Source organism: Fundulus heteroclitus, chromosome 18 (genome assembly GCF_011125445.2).
Source record: "Fundulus heteroclitus isolate FHET01 chromosome 18, MU-UCD_Fhet_4.1, whole genome shotgun sequence".
In the NCBI taxonomy this organism is placed as follows: domain Eukaryota; kingdom Metazoa; phylum Chordata; class Actinopteri; order Cyprinodontiformes; family Fundulidae; genus Fundulus; species Fundulus heteroclitus.
The window spans coordinates 35563139-35581016 of NC_046378.1; the positions used below are offsets into that span (position 1 = coordinate 35563139).

The 17878-nt window shown below is 42.5% G+C and overlaps 2 protein-coding genes across 5 annotated transcripts in view; both read right to left on the bottom strand.

Annotated features, from left to right (window-relative positions):
• Positions 1-990: 990 nt before the first annotated feature.
• On the bottom strand, positions 991-8984 carry si:ch211-151h10.2 (uncharacterized protein LOC567699 homolog). Of its 2 annotated transcripts, XM_021319366.2 has the most exons (10): positions 8726-8984; positions 8313-8493; positions 5509-5752; positions 5355-5419; positions 5100-5250; positions 4668-4786; positions 2563-2743; positions 2408-2491; positions 2232-2327; positions 991-2142 (listed from the first exon to the last, which is right to left on the bottom strand). In XM_021319366.2, exons 2-10 carry the CDS (start codon positions 8447-8449, stop codon positions 1843-1845), a joined length of 1377 nt encoding a protein of 458 aa, XP_021175041.2. In that variant the 5' UTR covers positions 8450-8493; positions 8726-8984; the 3' UTR covers positions 991-1842. The 2 variants fall into 2 exon arrangements, with proteins under 2 accessions (XP_021175041.2, XP_021175040.2); XM_021319365.2 differs by lacking the exon at positions 8726-8984 and having other exon boundaries at positions 8313-8693.
• A 2401-nt stretch (positions 8985-11385) lies between these two features.
• The window catches only part of prdm10 (PR domain containing 10), a 28364-nt gene continuing 21871 nt past the window's right edge, over positions 11386-17878 (bottom strand). For 2 of the 3 annotated variants that reach the window (XM_021319387.2, XM_021319389.2), the window contains 5 exons: positions 17380-17550; positions 17138-17275; positions 16880-17054; positions 16122-16219; positions 12070-12258 (listed from right to left, as the gene is read on the bottom strand). In XM_021319387.2, coding sequence (XP_021175062.2) covers positions 12070-12258; positions 16122-16219; positions 16880-17054; positions 17138-17275; positions 17380-17550 — 771 coding nt within the window. Of the gene's footprint in view, positions 12259-16121; positions 16220-16879; positions 17055-17137; positions 17276-17379; positions 17551-17878 lie in introns of all 3 variants that reach the window. The other variant, XM_021319386.2, reaches the window with a different exon arrangement.

Here is a 17878-nt window from a genome sequence, read left to right on the forward strand (position 1 = left end):
GAGGGGAGCTGAAACGGTCAGCTCCATCTATCTGGGGTCTGCTTCAGAGCTGCTGCAGAAACCGTGTCCTTAAATCTTTTGTTGATGAACATTTTGACCCACGACCATCAGGAAAAATGGTACCACAGCATCCAGAACAGAACAACAAGGCTGCTTACTGATCCAAGTTGACGTTGAACTGCTGGTGCACTTTACATTGTTGCATCTATTTTATGTTTTAAATGTTTTTAACCATTTGTGGTGCATTTGGTAGCACCGTGGTCTTAAAGCAGGCGTGTTAAACTCATTTCTACATTGGGCCACTTTGGCATCATGAAGTCCTTAAAAGGGCTGGTTGCACGTATAGATATTTTTGATTTCATAATTTATTTTAGTTCACACAAAAATGCGCAGTAACATAAAAGTAGCACCTTAGGCCCTGTTTATGAAGTTTATCTGCAAAAAAAGTTCATAATTCTCCATCACTTTTTCTCTTTCTGGACATTTCTGGGTTGTTTTAATGTGTTGTGGGAAACCAAAATAATAATTTGCTACAGGAGACACAGTTTTAGCCACTTTATACAATTTAAAAGCATATATGCCTCTACTTAATGACATGATATGGCTTTTTTGGCTCTTGAGGGCCATATAAATTGCCTTGACGGGCCGGACTCGGCCCCCGGGCCTTGAGTTTGACACGTATGCCTTACAGGAAAAAGGTCTTGGGTTTGAATCCCAACCTGCTGTCTTTCTGCATGTCTCCTTGTGTATGTGAGGGTTCTCTCTGGGTACTCCAGCTTCCTCCCACAGCCAAAAAACATGACTTTTAGATAATTGTGTGTGTGTGTGTGTGTGTGTGTGTGTGTGTGTGTGTCTCCTGTGTCTCTGTGTTGCCCTGTGATGAACCGGCGACCTGTCCAGGTTATACCTTGCCTCTCGCCCAATAGCTGCTGGAGATAGGTACAAAATCCCCCTCTGCCCTGCGAGGAGAAGCGGGTGTAGAAAACGGATGGATGGATATTTTTCCGGCATTTTTTTGTTGAACCTTCCTCATTTTTTTAAAGACGTCCATCTCTGGAGATTGCTTTGCATCCAGCCACTCCATCATGGCGGAGCAATTTGTAGGTCCAGGTAACATTCCTCTGAAAATAGACTCAGAATGACAACAACAAAAAAAAAACTGAAAACCCTCGGTAAGCTTTAAAGTTTTGATAAATAACACTTTAAAGGAATACAAGACATAACTAGTTTAACGGTCTTTAGATTATATTCTTACATTGAAAAACAAAACAGCTTTATAATTTCTCAACTTGGCTTATCTAATTAAACGTATCTTTAATAAAGTACATTTTGTGTTTTTTAGAATAAATAACTGGTTATACTGGAAACAAAACATTCCAGGAAAGTTTAACACACTCAAGTCTGCTTTTCTTAGTGCCTTGAAAAATGAAGAACATTTTATTTTAACAGCAGTACAATTAAATACATATTGCTCATTAAGTATAAAACATGTTGTTTATTGTGATTAAGTTAAGAGACATATATACTTAAAAAGGGCTTAATCAAATGTTTTTGCGTTTTTAGTCTTGAAGAAATGCTAAACATTCCCTGAATTAAAAAAAATGGATGAAAACTTTTTCTGGCGACATGTGGAGCAAGTCTGCCCCCTGGTGTTACAAATGTTCACTGCACCTGCTGGTAAACCCGCATCACTGTTGCTGTGAATCAGAGATGAAAACGCAAGCAAGCTGTCCTCTACAAAAAGTAATCAACGCAAAAATAAATACTTAGTTCTGAGGCAGCCAGCATCTGAACAAAACGTTATAAATTAAAACAGTTCTGGTTATAAAACGCCAATAAAAATCACTTCTTCCTTCCAGGTTTGCGCAGGCAGTCCATCGTGGAGGAAAACTTGAGCGCTGACCTCTCGCGCAGCGATAAAGAAGAGTGGGTTTTCGTCCCCAGGGGGGTCGAACTCCTCAGAGGCAAATCTGCAAAGTTAAGGGGATTCTGCAGAGAGTCCAAGCCCGAACCGGCCCCGTTAGCGCGGGCCTGGGGCCCACCTGGCCCCTTCTTGTTATCTTTTCCAAGCCCCTGCAGGTGAGTCTTAAAGGTAGCGGTCTGCTGCTCCAGGGAGCTGAAACTCTCCTGAACTTTGTCGAACTGCAGGAAGGCAGTGGAGGAGTTAGATCATGTCAAATCAATCCAAAACGTGTTTTTTTTTTATTCAACCGGGGAAGAGTTTAAGGTACCTGCTCAATGTTGGACTGAAGCAAAAGCTCAGGCCAGGCGGACTCGCTGGTGCCGTTCACCTTGCTGCTGATGTGAGAGTGGCTCCACGTTAACTCCTGGGGAAGCGAAGCAGGAGACAGTCAGCAACGAGGACAGGAAGTGGCAAAGATCTGCCGCGTCGTGAGGAGAGTCTCACCTGTAGCAGCTGGGTGCTGTCCTTCAGATGGTTCTGACAGGACTGCCGTTTGTTCTGATACCGACCCAACACTGAAATCAAGTTCTTAGACAAACGAGGAGAGAAATAAGAAACAGGAAAATGAAGAAAACGTGTTTGCAGTCCCTCCGGCTTACCTCGGCGTCTGCCTGGACCGAAGCCAGGTCTCTGTTGCCCAGGCTGTCCTGTTTGGTTAACGTCACCCCGGTGTGCAGGTCCTCCAGCTGGGTCCAGAGCCCGTCCAGGCCCTGCAGCAAGTCCTTCACACTGGACTCAAAGTCCGCCTGCACCTGGACCAGAGCCTTCAGGGATCCCATCCTGCCAGAGGGGGACGTTTCTTTGTTGAGCACAAATTATTGCGACATATCCCAGATTCAGCGTCTGATATCCGTTATACTTTCGCACATTAAAAGTTTTATCATCCCTGTAATCCGGCACAACAATGTTTGGGAAAAACCCCTAAATGTAAAATTATATTAGCCAATACATCCATAACCCTGGAAGAGAAGCATTTTATGCACAGCGCCTTCCAGAAATATTCAGTCCCCTCTGAACTTTCTCACAGTTTTACTCTACAACCAAAAACTTTCAAGAGTTTTACCGTTTTTTTTTTTGTTTTGTTTTTGTTTGTTTGTTTGTTTTAGGGCTGGACGATAATCCAATAACAATATATATCGATCGACAGACGTTTATCAATGATAGAAAAAAAGGGTCGATAAAAAGTTTAAAAGAATAGCAGGTTTCCTTCCTTTTGCGTTCTAGCCTATCATGTAGGTTAATATTACATCGTTACATTGAACAAAAAACATTGTTTATACTGAATTTTCTAAGTCTGGCTGCAGATTCTTAGTCATATTTAGGTCTATTTGTCTTGGCCACTGCAACATGGATACATTGTGATCTGAACTAGGGCTGGACAATATATATATATATATATATATATATATATATATATATATATATATATATATATATATATATATATCTCGATCGTCAGACGTATTTCAATGCTAGAAAAAAAGGGTCAATAAAAAGTTCAAAAGAATACCAGTTTTCCTTCCTTTTGCGTTCTAGCCTATCATGTAGGTTAATATTACATCGTTACATCCTCCCAACCAATCACAACACAGACCCAGGAACCAAGCTCCGCCCCTTCAATAGTTCAGCAGGTCTTTTGTTCTTGTATAAAAACTTGCAGTTTTGGTAAAAAGTTGGTTGAATAAAGGGTTGAGTTTGAATTCAGTGTTTGTGTGTTCTGTATCTAAAAATAGGTTGCTAAGCAACAGCAGAAAGTTTTATTGCTATATCACCCAGCCCTGATCTGAACTGCTCCGCTGTGGCTCCGGCAGGAAGGTGAACCTCTTTCTCCCAGGACCGCCTTGCTCTCACTTCGGTCTGTCTTCCCATCGGCTCTGACCGGCGGAAAAGCGTCCCCACAGCATGCCGCTGCCACCACCGTGCATCAACATGGAGGTGTGCCGTCTAAGTAGCGACTTGCAGGTTGAGACGCTCATGTTTGGTCTCACCTGACCGGGAGCACCTTCTTCTTTTATTAATAGCCTTCTTCTTGCCACCAGGTGTCTGGAGAGCACAGCCAATCAATCGGTCAGTTAAAGTGGAAAGCCACGTCTTGGTAGGTTTCATTCTCCCCATGTTCAGACGAAGGACAAAACGGCGGTTTATCAGATGTTCTTCATAAGATAAGATAAATAAATAAGATAGTCTTTATTGATCTCACATTGGAGAAATTCACTTGTCACGTCGCCTCAATAGTCAGTCAATAGTCAGGAGTAGGTGCCAAAAGTAGGAAAAGGTGCATCAATTATATACAGTGTACCTTCCTATATACAGTGGATCAAAAAGAAAATGAGAAAAAATAAGAATAAAAATACAAAAGAAATCGGAGTAGGCTGTTTGCTCTCTAATGTTCTCTAGCAACCCTTCTGTAAACTTTGAGATCTGCTTTGAGATTAAAAGTGAGGTCCGTTTACCAACGAGGTGAGTTCTGCAGGTTTTATTTAGGGGTGTTAGTGTGAAGCACGCCACACAAATGTCACCCTGATGCACTTCTTTGTGTTTTTCTCTGTCACATAAAACCCAGGGAATTTGGGGGGTTATTGTGGGACAAACTGTGGAAAGGTTCAAGGGGTGTGAATACTTTTGAATGGTGCAGTAGCTTTCTTTATTTTAATGAAAGGTGACTGAGGCCCAGATGCTCCAGGTGTGCGCACTGCGTACTGACCTCTGCTCCAGGTACGCGCACAGGAGTTTCAGTCTGTCCGTCAGCGCCGCGCCCCGGCCCGCCTCCTCCTGCATGGCCTCCGGTCCAAAGTTCGCCTTGTCCAGCGTGCGAGCCACCGCCTGCAGGGAAGAGGAGAGAGGACGGCTGTGGGCTTGTCTGGGTGAAGCAGGAGGAAGCGAAACGCTAAACTCTCTCCCGCTTTCTGGTTTGGTTGCTGCTGATGAATACAGAGCAGCGGCGGCCGCGCGCTGCCTGGGGCCAAAATATCTGCGTAATCCTGAGAGGAACACGTCTTCCTTTTGATATTTCCAACTGATCTGCCTGCAAACAGTGATTAGAAACACAGGGAGGCGAATTTCGCCGGAGGCCTCAGCGTGTGTGCGCGTCAGGGGGAGGGAGGAAGCGGCTGCCGCTGGTTTCTCTTCGTCTCACCTCCAGCCTGGCGTGGAGAGCCTCGACGTGGGACACAGCGGGGTCCTGCAGGGGCTCCTGGAGCACACACAGCAGCAGACAGTCGGTCAGGACCCGGGTCAGAGGGACCGCCTCCTCCGGGGTCCGGGTCTGGGCCGTCCTGGAGAGCTGGCTGCAGTTTTTAGTGATTATAAAGTGATGAAAATCTTACTTATCGGACACAACTGATGTTGAATAAAGCTGAAAATTAAATCTGAAAAAATATTAAAGCTTCACCTAGAATACAGACTTCTGCAGTTTTCAGGCTCAACCACCTGCTGTTTCCCCTGAGGAGGCTCCACCTTAAATTGTAACAAAAAGGCAGAATAAAATACATAAATTCTTTAAAAAAAAGGCTTGAATTGGATCTTCTTCATGCAGCTCTGCTCACCCGGTTCTGTCCTGGCCGCAGGCAGCACCTCAGGGCGTAAATAGTCCCAGCCAGAGACGCCCACAGCAAGCAGACCAGCAGCAGCCTGCAGCAGGCGTCCTCCTGCGGCAGAGAGGGGTGCGGCAGCGCCTCCAGCTGGCAGACGAACCACACTGCAGCCACTGGGACGCAGCAGCAGATTGCTCTCAGGGTCTGGGCCCAGAATTCACCTTTGGGCTGACCTTGGTTTTGGGTTCGAATGAAACTGAAACAGAGAAAGACAACAAAGGATGGTCAAAATCATCTGGATAGTTTAAACTGAGGGACGCGGCCCAGCAAACATCAACCAAGCACAGGTTCGCTTTGCAAAAGCATGTTCGATGAGAAAAGATCTAAAACTGATTCAAATTCTGCCTTAATGCATGGCAGTGGGTGCATAGATCCCTGAGATTAGAAAGGTGATTGGACCACAGAATCTTTTTTTCCCCTCGTTTCAGCAAATTTAGCTGACTTCTTGCTCATTGCAACAGATGCTTATAACATCGGGCAAATATGGTGACATGAAAAGATATTGATAGCCTTGAACATTTTCTCACATAACAATCATGGACTTCAGTGCATTACTTTGTGATCGGCCAGTTTTCCCTTTATTTTTGTCTGAAAAGTGTGGCATGTCCATGTATTTCTCTCCGTTTTAACAGTTTGTAGGACCACCTTTTAGGGGATGTCTCTAATAGATTTGCTCATCTTAGAGCAGGGGGTCGCGAGAGAAGAAATAGAATATCCTAGTTTTAATATACCAAATGTATGACGTTTAATTGTGGATAAGGTTATGTTTTTTCTTAATTTTGTTTTTTTTACTTTGACATCAGAGAACACTCCAGTTTTTTTCTTGCAAATATGTGAAACTAATCTCTAAATTCCTGTTGTTGTTTTTTTTTTTGTGGACATTTACTCCATTGTAATCAAGATTTTATTTTCTTTCATCTACAATATATGAATTTTTTCAGGAAATTATTTGTTAAAAAGTAATCTGCTCTTTCTGTGTCTCTGCTCTGTCTTCTCTAAGCCCCAGTGGGTCGAGGCAGATGAGCGTTGACACTGAGGCTGATTCTGGTTCTGCTGGAGGTTCTCCTCCCTGTTAAAGGGGAGTTTTCCTCTCCACTGTCGCTTCATGCATGCTCAGTATGAGGGATTGCTGCAAAGCCATCAACAATGCAGACGACTGTCCGCTGTGGCTCTACGCTCTTTCAGGAGGAGTGAATGCTGCTTGTTAAAACAGTGTCGTCCATTCTTCTTTGCAAAGTAGTTCAAGCTCAGGCTGATTGGGTGGAGGCCATCTGCCGCCAGAAACGTTCAAGCCTTGGGTCTGGGCCACGGATGAATATGCTTTGATGGGAACCTTTCCACTGTAGCTCTGGATGTATGTTTATATTTGCCTCTAACAGGTTTCTTTACATCATTGCCAGGTATGCATCTCCATCCATCTTCCTGCCAGATCTGACCAGCCTCCCTGTCCCTGTTGTAGAACAACATCCCCACAGCATGATGTTTACACAAATCCCTGATTTTTAAGTCAAAAGTGACAAAAAAAAAACACGTTATGGATCTTGCCAAATCCCAGACTAGTCAGTAATATGTAAAAAACCTTTGCCCAGTTTTACTTCTGACCTTCCAGGGCTGCTTCCTGGTCTTCGTGAGGAACCAATGAGATCTCCAGGAAACAACTGGATTTATACTGAGATTAAATCAAACACAGATGTGGACTCCATTTATTAACCAGGGGGCTTCAAAGACAAGGCAAATTTATTTCACTAGAGGGACAATGCAAAGTGCTTTATATGATTAAAACATAGGAAATTAAAAACAGAATAAAAGCAAGTTGGATGAAAATGTAGAAAAATTTAGGCAAAATAAAACATAGGAAAATGGAAACTATAAGCAAATATTAATGATTTTATAAACAGCTGGACTACAAACTTAAACTAATGATGTTTTAGTTAACAGTTTAACTTGAAATGTGGTTGTTTGCATTGGATTTTATTTGGGTTAAGGGGGCTGAAAATAAAAACGTGCCACACTTTTTTGAATTGTCTTTTCTAAAAATTTTGACATGCATGAACTTATTTTGCCTTTCCCCCTAACAATCAAGCACCACTTTTTCTTTTGTTGCATAAAATCCCATTTAAAAATACTGAGGTTTGTGGTTATATTGAGAAAAAATGCAAACAAACCAGTTCAAGGGTTAGGATTACTGTTTTAAAGGCACTGCGTAAAATGACTGAAGATCACTGAGCCCACGTGGGTTGAAGCACAATTTAACATGTCACTGTTTTCACTGCCCAGAGCTCCGCCCACTAGAGAAATTTGGAAAAAAATTGAGGATCACAAACAAGACAGTTCTATGAATGCTTGTATCATGGAGGTTAATGGCCAAGGTGGCTATAAATTAGTACAGAAAACACAGGTGCTGTTTCCTGCAGTCCCAGTATGGCTCCAGCAACTCTGGTGAACAGGGACGACTTTAAACGAGACTTTCCGGTGTGCAAAGCTCAAGTGTGTTGGACTTTGCTTATGTCCTGGTTTTAATCCACAGAAATAGGGCCTCACCAAGGCGCTATTTGAGTAAATCGAACTAAACTGTCTCCTCACACGTTAGAATGATTGACAAGCTGTCGACGTGTGCCGTAAGACGTGTGCTGACAGATTTCCGCCTAAAGAGGGAGGAAAACATTTCCACTGTATCGTTACAATCGTCCACGGCTCTGAAAGAAAGGTCGTTTAAGCGCAGGTTACCTGTTAAAAAGCCATAAAGATCTGCTTACCTCTGCTTGCCTCCATCCTCCCCCATTAGTTTACTGGTCCAATCCCAGCCTCCGGTCTCCTCCTGTCCAGCTGTCCTTTGACCTTTGAGGTGGGCGACTGTTATCCAAGGCATGGGGAGAGACGTGGATACAAACATCCAGGCTAAAACTGCAGCCGAGCCATCAGGCGTTCAATGTCCACCTGCTCAAAATAGGATTCAACACGACGAGCCAGTCAAACAGGCCCAACTGGAGGACTTTTTTTTTTTTTTTTTTTTTTAATCTAGGGAGTGTTTTTCTCCCTGTCCTGCATTCCACCCAGGCAGGAATGTGTTAAACACACTGATCAAGACGGACCAGAGCAGAGAACAATCCCTGCTCCAGCCCCACCCAGGAGGAACAAGAGCAAATGACTCCCTGAGTCACAAACTTACTGATGATTAAGGCCCTGGCTGCAGTTTCTGGAGGCTGTGGGTCTTCTGCTGCCGTCTGATGGCAGGCTGCCATCTAGTGGTTAGAATCAGAATTACAAGAAAATTGCCATTCCCAATTCATTACAGTCTTTATCTTTAGTACTTTATCACTAAAAGGATGTTTTTGTTGCATTTCTCCAAGAGCAGGATTTTAATATTCAGCTGCAGCAGCTCTAATTCTGGATAAAATAAGATATTTTGGGTCTATTAACAAGTTAGACTGAAACGTGATCTAGAAAATTTGTTCAGTTTTATACATTCTAAATACAGTAGACATATCAGCTTTTTTGTTTGAGTACACATGAATTAAGATCCTTTAGAGAAATTCAATAAATAAAATAAAATAAAAAAAGGCAAAGGAGCTGAATAGAACATTTATATATTGGGACTCTGGGGATTTCGTCACTTTGAAGTGTTGGTCGTTTTTACCAGACTTTTATGAGCATGAAACGAGGCATCGGCAATGAAACGTTTTGAGCTGACCATTCGTTATTTCAAGAATCTCATTTCTGCTCTAATGGTGTTAATTTTTTTTATTATTATTATTTTTTTTTGTTACCATCTCTCCATTTTCAACTGTAAAGAAATTAAGATATGTGGTTTAAGCTGGTTATTCTAGATTGATCATGGAGGCCCCAACCAGTAACATTCATGTGTGAACTGGACCGAACAGAAGTCCAAATCAAAGTCAATGGAAAAAGTGTGCAGCATGACATCTTCACAATGTAAACATGGCAAAACAAACTAAAATACATGTTTGATCGGAACACTTTTAGGCTTATTTATCTCCATAAGTGATTGGAATAATTAACCAGCAGGAGGAATAATGTACATTCCTCTTGCTGGTTAACTTAGTGAGTATAGATTACAGAAAAGGGATGAAATTACCATTTGTGGTTAAAAGAAAATAAGGCTTATACCACTTGAAGGTTATAGCAAATAATTTTTCATCAAAATTATAGCAACTCATTTTTCATCAAAATTATAACATATTTAAAATTTAATACATCCATAGAACGCCTAGAGTGGTGCTGAATACAAGTATAAATATTACTGATTTTTAGTATATAAATAATTGTTTTAATACATTTTGACGGGTCCAAAATATATAAATATTTACTTCTAGTTACGCCAACGTTGAGGAGAGAGTTCTGCACCAATAGAAGTCGTAGGTTGAAGTCACGTGAGACAGAGCTCGGTTGCCATGATACCGCTGAAACGGCTTCTTCTTGGCGTTATATTTCGCAGATTCAATTGGACCAAAAAATAAAAAGCAAAACCAGGTCAAGCTTTTGAGTGTTGGTGCCGACTTAGGGAGGGAGACAAAGGGGCTCAGAAGCCACTTTACTTCTGGACAGGTCTGCTAATGCTAACCATTATGCTAATGCTACCAGAACTGGCAGGTAAACGGGAACAGGCTAGCGTGTGTGCGCCACCTACTGGCCAGGAGGAATTAAACTTGTAGTCATCGTCCATATACAGTATTTCTAAAATGTATCAAGATTGCCTATTCACTTTGATATTAATCTCCCTGTCCCAGCCTTTGTATCTTTTAAAACGTTTTTTATTCTGTGTTTCGATTATGTTTTTGACATTGATGTGTTTTTATCTATCTTCGTATGGTGATCTTGAGTGTCCAGAAAGGTGCCTTATAAATAAAATGTATTATTAATTATTATTATTCTTGCAGGGTCACAGGGAGGGACCCAGCAAGTGGTGACTGGGTGGGAGGCGGGGTACAGAGAGCAACAGAAGAAACAACCACATACTCACACACACCTAAGGACAATTTAGAGACCGATTAATGTTCCGATTAATGTTCTTGTACTGTGGTAGGAAACCAAAGTACCCACCAATACATGGTGAGAACATGCAAACTCCATGTAGAAAGACACCATGGGGGAAAGATACAAAGAAGTAATCACATTTTGGTACAAAAAAGGATAATACCACTCAGTTGCAAACTATCTCCAGTCCTACTTAAAGGAGCAATAATAACTATGAAATGCACTTTAAAATCAACCTAAATCATTCTCAAACGTCACCTGGGATGGAAGTAACATTCCCTGTAAACAATCGGTCCTCTCCACCAACAATGTCTTAGTCATGTTTTTCTCCTTTCAAACCTAGAGGTACGGTCCAAACTACTTCGGTTCAGAGTGTAGACCGTGTTTACTTCCTGGTTCCTGAGCCAATCATACTAGAGTTCTCAGGGTTCCCAGCACAGAGCGCAGCATGTGGTATTTTATGTTGGCTAAAGAGCAGCAGCCTGCGAACATGGAAGCCAGTAAGAGAAGAGGACCAGAAGTAGAAGAGAATACATCATAGACCTGTCCTGTGGAAGTAAAAATTCAGGGGAGTTTCACAGCAACAACACACTGTTGAGAAAACAGCGTAATAGGTTGTTGTATATGTGTTGTTTGAAACACCAAGTGTCATTATTACTTATTGCTCCTTTAAGATTTATGACCATATGGCGTTTACCTAACGCAGTCAGAGACCAGCTAAAAAGGTTAAAACTGTGTGAATCTGTAAAATGAAGCATGAACTGAGTTTGTTTGTTCTTTTTTCCACATTTTACTATAAAAAACAAAAACAAATTTGGTGACAAAGAGAACAGATTCAGATATTAAAATATCTCATTCAGGATTTATGACCTCACAGCTGGTGAATGTAGTCGGTCCGGTTTTACCCGGAGAGGAAACCGATGGGAGAAACTTCACATCACGCATCATCATCATCATCATCATCATCATCATCATCATCAACACTGTGTGGCAACGTCCAACAGATGGTCTGTGACAACCTCCGCTGGCGTAATTGTAACATTTTTAACTGGATCTTCCGGATCACGTACAAAATAAACTCATGATTGTAACTTCAAACCTGCATTAGAACCGAGGCTCCCTTCTGTAAAAGAAGTTTAATGAAAATCTTTTTTTTTATTAAAAAAACAAAAACTACCATTCAGTTTTATTTTCCAGTGCATGTCGTTAAATGTAGTGGGCTTTTATTTATTTTTTTTGCCCCCCCCATCATTGTTATATACTTTTCTAAATAGAAACCTCGTATGTCTTATTTTAATTTTCCTGATAAAAAGTTCCGGCAGCAGCTCCTTAACAATCCGACACATAAAACTGTGCTGGGAGCGCTTTCGTCTCTACGCGTACACAAACCCACACCCTCACCGATCCACGGCATGGTTCTTCATTTATAGGAGTGCAAAGGTCCAGAGAACGGGGGTAGGGTGGGTCCATGCATGATCGGTCTGGACTCCCATCCCTGCGGTTCAGCGTGATTGGGGTTCACGGCTTCGTGATGTGGACTTCACTGGCGCCGCTGCCGTTGGTGGTGGTGGTGATGATGTACTGCGTGGTGGCCTGCTGGCTGGCAGGCTGTTGCTCCAGCTGATCGGCCTGGGCCTGGGCCGCGCTCTGGGGAGCCGCCTGCTTCGCCTCCAGCTCGCTCTGACCCTCGGAGATGACGAAGTGCGCCTGCCGGAGTAGACAACCTTACGGTTAATAGATTACCGCAGCCGTCCTGTTCTTATCCGTCTCAGAACGGAGACAAAAGATAGAGGGTGTCAACTCACGGTTCTTAGATAAATCTACTCATTATCAGGGTCATAGAACTACATCTGGGTGTAGTGATGGACCCAGACCTGAACCTCCAAAAGCATCTAAAGACAATTGCACAGCGACCGCTGTCTAAAAAAGGCACAACCCATCACAAAGGACACTTCTCATCCTGGACATTCTCTGTTTACACTGTTGCCTTCAGGCAGACGACACAGAGAAATCAGAACAAGAACCAACCGTTTTAGAGACAGTTTTTACCCGACAGCAATAACAAAACTAAATGCAACCAAAAATAACCATTATTTATCATGGATGATGTGTGGGAGATGTGCTATTTTTTTATTTATTAGTTGTTTTTATCAGTTATTTGTTATTTATTTCTTATATTGTGTGTAAATTGAGGGACAGAGATTTATATATTATTTATTTATTATTGTTTTTTTTGTTTTTTTTTTAAACATATGCACGGATCGATGGCACTTTTTAAATTTCGTTGTTCTTGTGACAATGACAATAAAGTTTTCATTCATTCATTCATACAAAGTTGGCTTTCTATCACTTGAAGAACATCTCCAGGATTAAAGGACTGATGTCTCAGCAGGATCTGGAAAAACTAATCCATGCGTTTATTTTTAGTAGAACTGATCACTGCAACGGTGTTTTCACAGGTCTGCTTAAAAACTGGATCAGAACGCTGCAGCTGATCCAGAACGCTGCTGCCCGCGTTCTCACTAAGACTAAGAACGTAGAGAACATGGACCCGGTTCTGAAGTCCTCACTAAGACTAAGAACGTAGAGAACATGGACCCGGTTCTGAAGTCCTCACTAAGACTAAGAACGTAGAGAACATGGACCCGGTTCTGAAGTCCTTCCACTAAGACTAAGAACGTAGAGAACATGGACCCGGTTCTGAAGTCCTTCCACTAAGACTAAGAACGTAGAGAACATGGACCCGGTTCTGAAGTCCTTCCACTAAGACTAAGAACGTAGAGAACATGGACCCGGTTCTGAAGTCCTTCCACTAAGACTAAGAACGTAGAGAACATGGACCCGGTTCTGAAGTCCTCACTAAGACTAAGAACGTAGAGAACATGGACCCGGTTCTGAAGTCCTTCCACTAAGACTAAGAACGTAGAGAACATGGACCCGGTTCTGAAGTCCTTCCACTAAGACTAAGAACGTAGAGAACATGGACCCGGTTCTGAAGTCCTTCCACTAAGACTAAGAACGTAGAGAACATGGACCCGGTTCTGAAGTCCTTCCACTAAGACTAAGAACGTAGAGAACATGGACCCGGTTCTGAAGTCCTTCCACTAAGACTAAGAACGTAGAGAACATGGACCCGGTTCTGAAGTCCTTCCACTAAGACTAAGAACGTAGAGAACATGGACCCGGTTCTGAAGTCCTTCCACTAAGACTAAGAACGTAGAGAACATGGACCCGGTTCTGAAGTCCTTCCACTAAGACTAAGAACGTAGAGAACATGGACCCGGTTCTGAAGTCCTTCCACTAAGACTAAGAACGTAGAGAACATGGACCCGGTTCTGAAGTCCTCACTAAGACTAAGAACGTAGAGAACATGGACCCGGTTCTGAAGTCCTCACTAAGACTAAGAACATAGAGAACATGGACCCGGTTCTGAAGTCCTTCCATGGCTCCCTGGATCTCAGAGAATAGACTTCAAAAGCCTTCTGTTAGTCTATAATCCCTGAATTAGCACCTAAATACATCACAGACTTGTTATCAGGGCATCAACCCTCCAGACCACTCAGGTCTTCTGGCTCCAGCCTGCTCTGCAGAACCAGAACCAGAACTAAACAAGGAGAAGCAGCATTTAGTTCCTATGCTCCACTTATCTGGAACAAACTCCCAAAAAACTGTGAAAGTGCTGAAAGCCTGAGTTCCTTTAAATCAAGATTAAAAACATATTTGTTTAGGATTGCCTTTGACTGTTCTACTTTGTAGTCCAACTGTTTTTAATGTTTGCTTTTAGTTTCTATTCTCCCATGTTCTATTTTGTTTCTACATTTTATTCCAACTTGCTTTTATTCTGTTTTATTTTCCTATATTTAATCATGTAAAGCACTTTGCATTGTCTTTGTACTAAAATGTGCTGTACAGATAAACTTGCCTTGCCTTGCCTAAAACACATCTTCTCTCTAGTGGTGATGTTTTTTCTTTACCTTTTCTGCTGCTTTCTATTTTAGCTGTAGCTTCAGAAAGGTCAGGTCAGAGCCTTAGACTAGGCATGGCTTTATTTAGCTTATTCTTATTACAATGAAACAAAATAAGATTTTATAGCTGTAGCAATTAGAAAAGTTGGACAAAACTACTTTAAACCAGAAACCCCCCCCCAAAGATTTACTTAATTTTGTTAATTATGAATAGAAACAATTAGGTACTGTGGTTTTATGTTTTCTGTATATTTGTTGATGTATGGATAGAAACGAGCTTTGAATCTTAGTGATGAAGCTTCTTACAGTGAAACAAACAGTATTTCCTCTGCTTATTCCTTTGTTAATGTAATATTTTCCTTTTCTATTTAATATTTTCCTCTGTAATGTTTTCCTGTTCGCGTACAGCACTCTGAATTGTCTCGTTACTGCAAATTGCTATATAAATAAACTTGACTTTGCCTTAGTTGGTACTGATGATTAAAACACAGATTGTAAAATTGTACAGAAATACCCTTTAAAAAACAGCCTGCAACATGAATTGCCTTGGTTTTAGAAACAGCGGCGCCATGTATGTAATAAACTAACCTATAAACAGAGACGACGAACTACTTCCTGCTAACGCCTTGCCTGTGTTCATACCTGCAGCTATCTTTCACAAAACCTCCAAACTTTTAAAATATAATTATTATAATCAGTCCACTACTTACATTATACTCAATCTCCTTGCTATGTGCTTCATTCGGTGCCTTTGAGCATGTTTTCATCCCCCCCCCCCCTTCACTGTGATGTTTTTACTACATCCTACTGCTGCACAAAGTCAGAATACCTGAATCATAAAAAAAACTCCTAAATGAGCGATTAATAAGCATAGCACAGCTCTTCCAAGCTCCCCAGCATCGTTTCAGTCTTTATGAGCTGCTGCTTTAATTGCATCCAAGTTAAAAAATATAAATTTTTACTGTTAATAATTAGGCTCTGCTGGCCCTAAAGTGGAACTCGCTGCATAATATGTCACAATTCATCTTATACCATGAGAATATAAGGCTGTGGAGAAAACAACCATCACAGAACATGCTGTTTTTCACGCATCCTCTCCTTTCTCCTTAGAACGCCTCGTTACATTCGCCACGGCGTTTGCAGCTCTCGTAGAGCTGGACTGGAATTTATTAACATTATATATCAATCGATAATCATATATCGATGATAGATAAAAAAGATTAATAAAAAGTTCAACAGAATAACAGTTTTCCTTCCTTTTGTATTCTAGCCTATCATGTAGGTTAATATTACAGTCGTTACATCCTCCCAACCAATCACAACGCAGACCCAGGAACCAAGCTCCGCCCCCTTCAGAGAGTACAGAGAGCACATGTTCTATTTTCTTTTTTAAAAACTTGTAGTTTTGGTAAAAAAAATGGTTTATTGAAGGGTTGAGTTTGAATTGAGTGTTTGTGTGTTCTGTTTCAAATTATTGATTAATTTTATTTCTATTTTACCGATATGCATTATTTCTATATCGTCCAGCCCTAAGCTCTCGCCTCCCGTCCACATCTGTGTTGGACCCTTGGTTCCTCTTATCACCGTCCGTCATTGTTCACTCACCGTTTTCACCTGGTTGCTGTTGACTCCAGACACAGGTGTGCTTGGCTCAGCGATCACATACTGCGCGTGAGGTAGCGCCATCATCTGGATCTCAGATGCTGGAACGGTGAGAGGTTAGTAGTTTATCCTCATGTACGCACACAGCACACACATACACAAAAAAAAAAAAGCATTTAAAGTATTTTTTGGACTATAAGTCACACTTTTCTCCCCCGATAGTTCCTGTTCTTAAATGGTAAATCATTCTGACCAACATGAACCATGGAGGAAACATTACCGTCTATAGCTGCAAGAGGGCGCTCTAGGCTTGTGCTTGCTTCAGAACTGTTTAGAAATGAATTGAAACATTAACTTATAGACAACACAGACTGAACACTGTTGTTTCACTGTTTCAGTCTGCATTCACGCAGCGGAGCGTTTCGTGGTGCAGCTCCAAGGACCCAGACTGCGACAGAACCCTGTTACTGGGTAGTCCGTGAAGCTAATAACAGCTAGCATTAGCTTATGTTGTCCCGGTTGTTTATAACTTCGCTGATGCATGTTCAGGAGCATTTACTGACCTTTCTTTGTTGCTCTCAAACATACGTATCTTAATGTTAGCTTAGCAGGTAGCACTTTTGCGCTCACGGTCTAATTTCAACGTAATTTAGACAACACGCGCTGCGGAGAACCTTGTCTTTTTCCTCTTTTTCAGTCTTTTTGACTGATGCGGCTTATAGTCCAAAAATTACGGTAGCCAGAAATGCAAAGTGGCTCACAGTAGCCTCGGTAGTTCCAGCTTCCAGGGATGTAGGCGTGCTGCACTGCCCCCTGCTGCTGGGTGCTGCTGGTCTGCAGGGTGTGACTCTGCGCTAAGGTGACGGGGGTCAGCTGGGCCGGGCTCAGCTCCTGACTGGGCTGCTGGGAGGCAGGGCTCAGCGGCTGGCTGTTTCCCTGACAACCAAGTTTAAGGTCACCAACGGGCGACGGCAACACGTGATCACTGTTCCAGATCCAGGCGGGTCACGGCAGCTTACCTGCGCGGCGGCCTGCGCGGCGCCCGAGGACTCGGACACCTGGACGTGCTGGACGTGGATGGAGTGCTGGCTGTAGCCGTGAGGATCGTGCAGCTGGCCCACGTCGACCGGCTGGGCCTGGGAGTGAGGGGAGGAGGCCTGCACAGCGGGACACCAATGAAATGTCGGTGTGATTTTTATTTTATTTTTTTCTCCAGGGGATGCGCAAGAAGACAGAACCCGGTAACGTTTGTTCATCTTACCGCAGCTACCTGGACCACCTGCAGCTGAATGTGCTGCGGCTGCGACAGGCTGCCCCCCGCCTGCGACACCGGGATGTACTGGATTCTCTGGTAGTCGCCCGGCGCGGTGCGGTAGTCTGTGGTCAGGGTCTGAGAAAGCTCCGTCATGGCCTGGGTCAGCAGGTCGGTGGTCTGTGGGGACAGAGGGAACACAGTCGACATCAGCATTGAGCCGTTCACGTCGTAGCAGTGCCCCCGTGAGGCTTTACACGCTCTGCGCTTCGATCACCAGATCACTTCCTGTTTCTATAACAGCATTTTTCAACCTTTTTTGAGCCACGGTAAATTATTTTCATTGAAAAAAATCATGAGGCACACCACCCAACCAAAAATGTTGAATAAATGATACTTTGTAGCCGCATATAATAACAATATAGTCATTCTTATCGAAGTGTCTTGAATAGGAATCAAATAAACAAACATTTATTTTTATCACCTTTTATATTTCTTCACTGCAAAA

Excerpts from the sequence above, each read along its gene's own strand:
- si:ch211-151h10.2 (XM_021319366.2), bottom strand. The coding sequence starts at position 8,449 with ATGTTTGTATCCACGTCTCTCCCCATGCCTTGGATAACAGTCGCCCAC. Across the intron at positions 2,492-2,562 it reads CGGTCCAGGCAGACGCCGAG|AACTTGATTTCAGTGTTGGG; the intron begins GTAAGCCGGAGG and ends CGTTTGTCTAAG. Across the intron at positions 2,328-2,407 it reads ACAGCACCCAGCTGCTACAG|GAGTTAACGTGGAGCCACTC; the intron begins GTGAGACTCTCC and ends TCGCTTCCCCAG.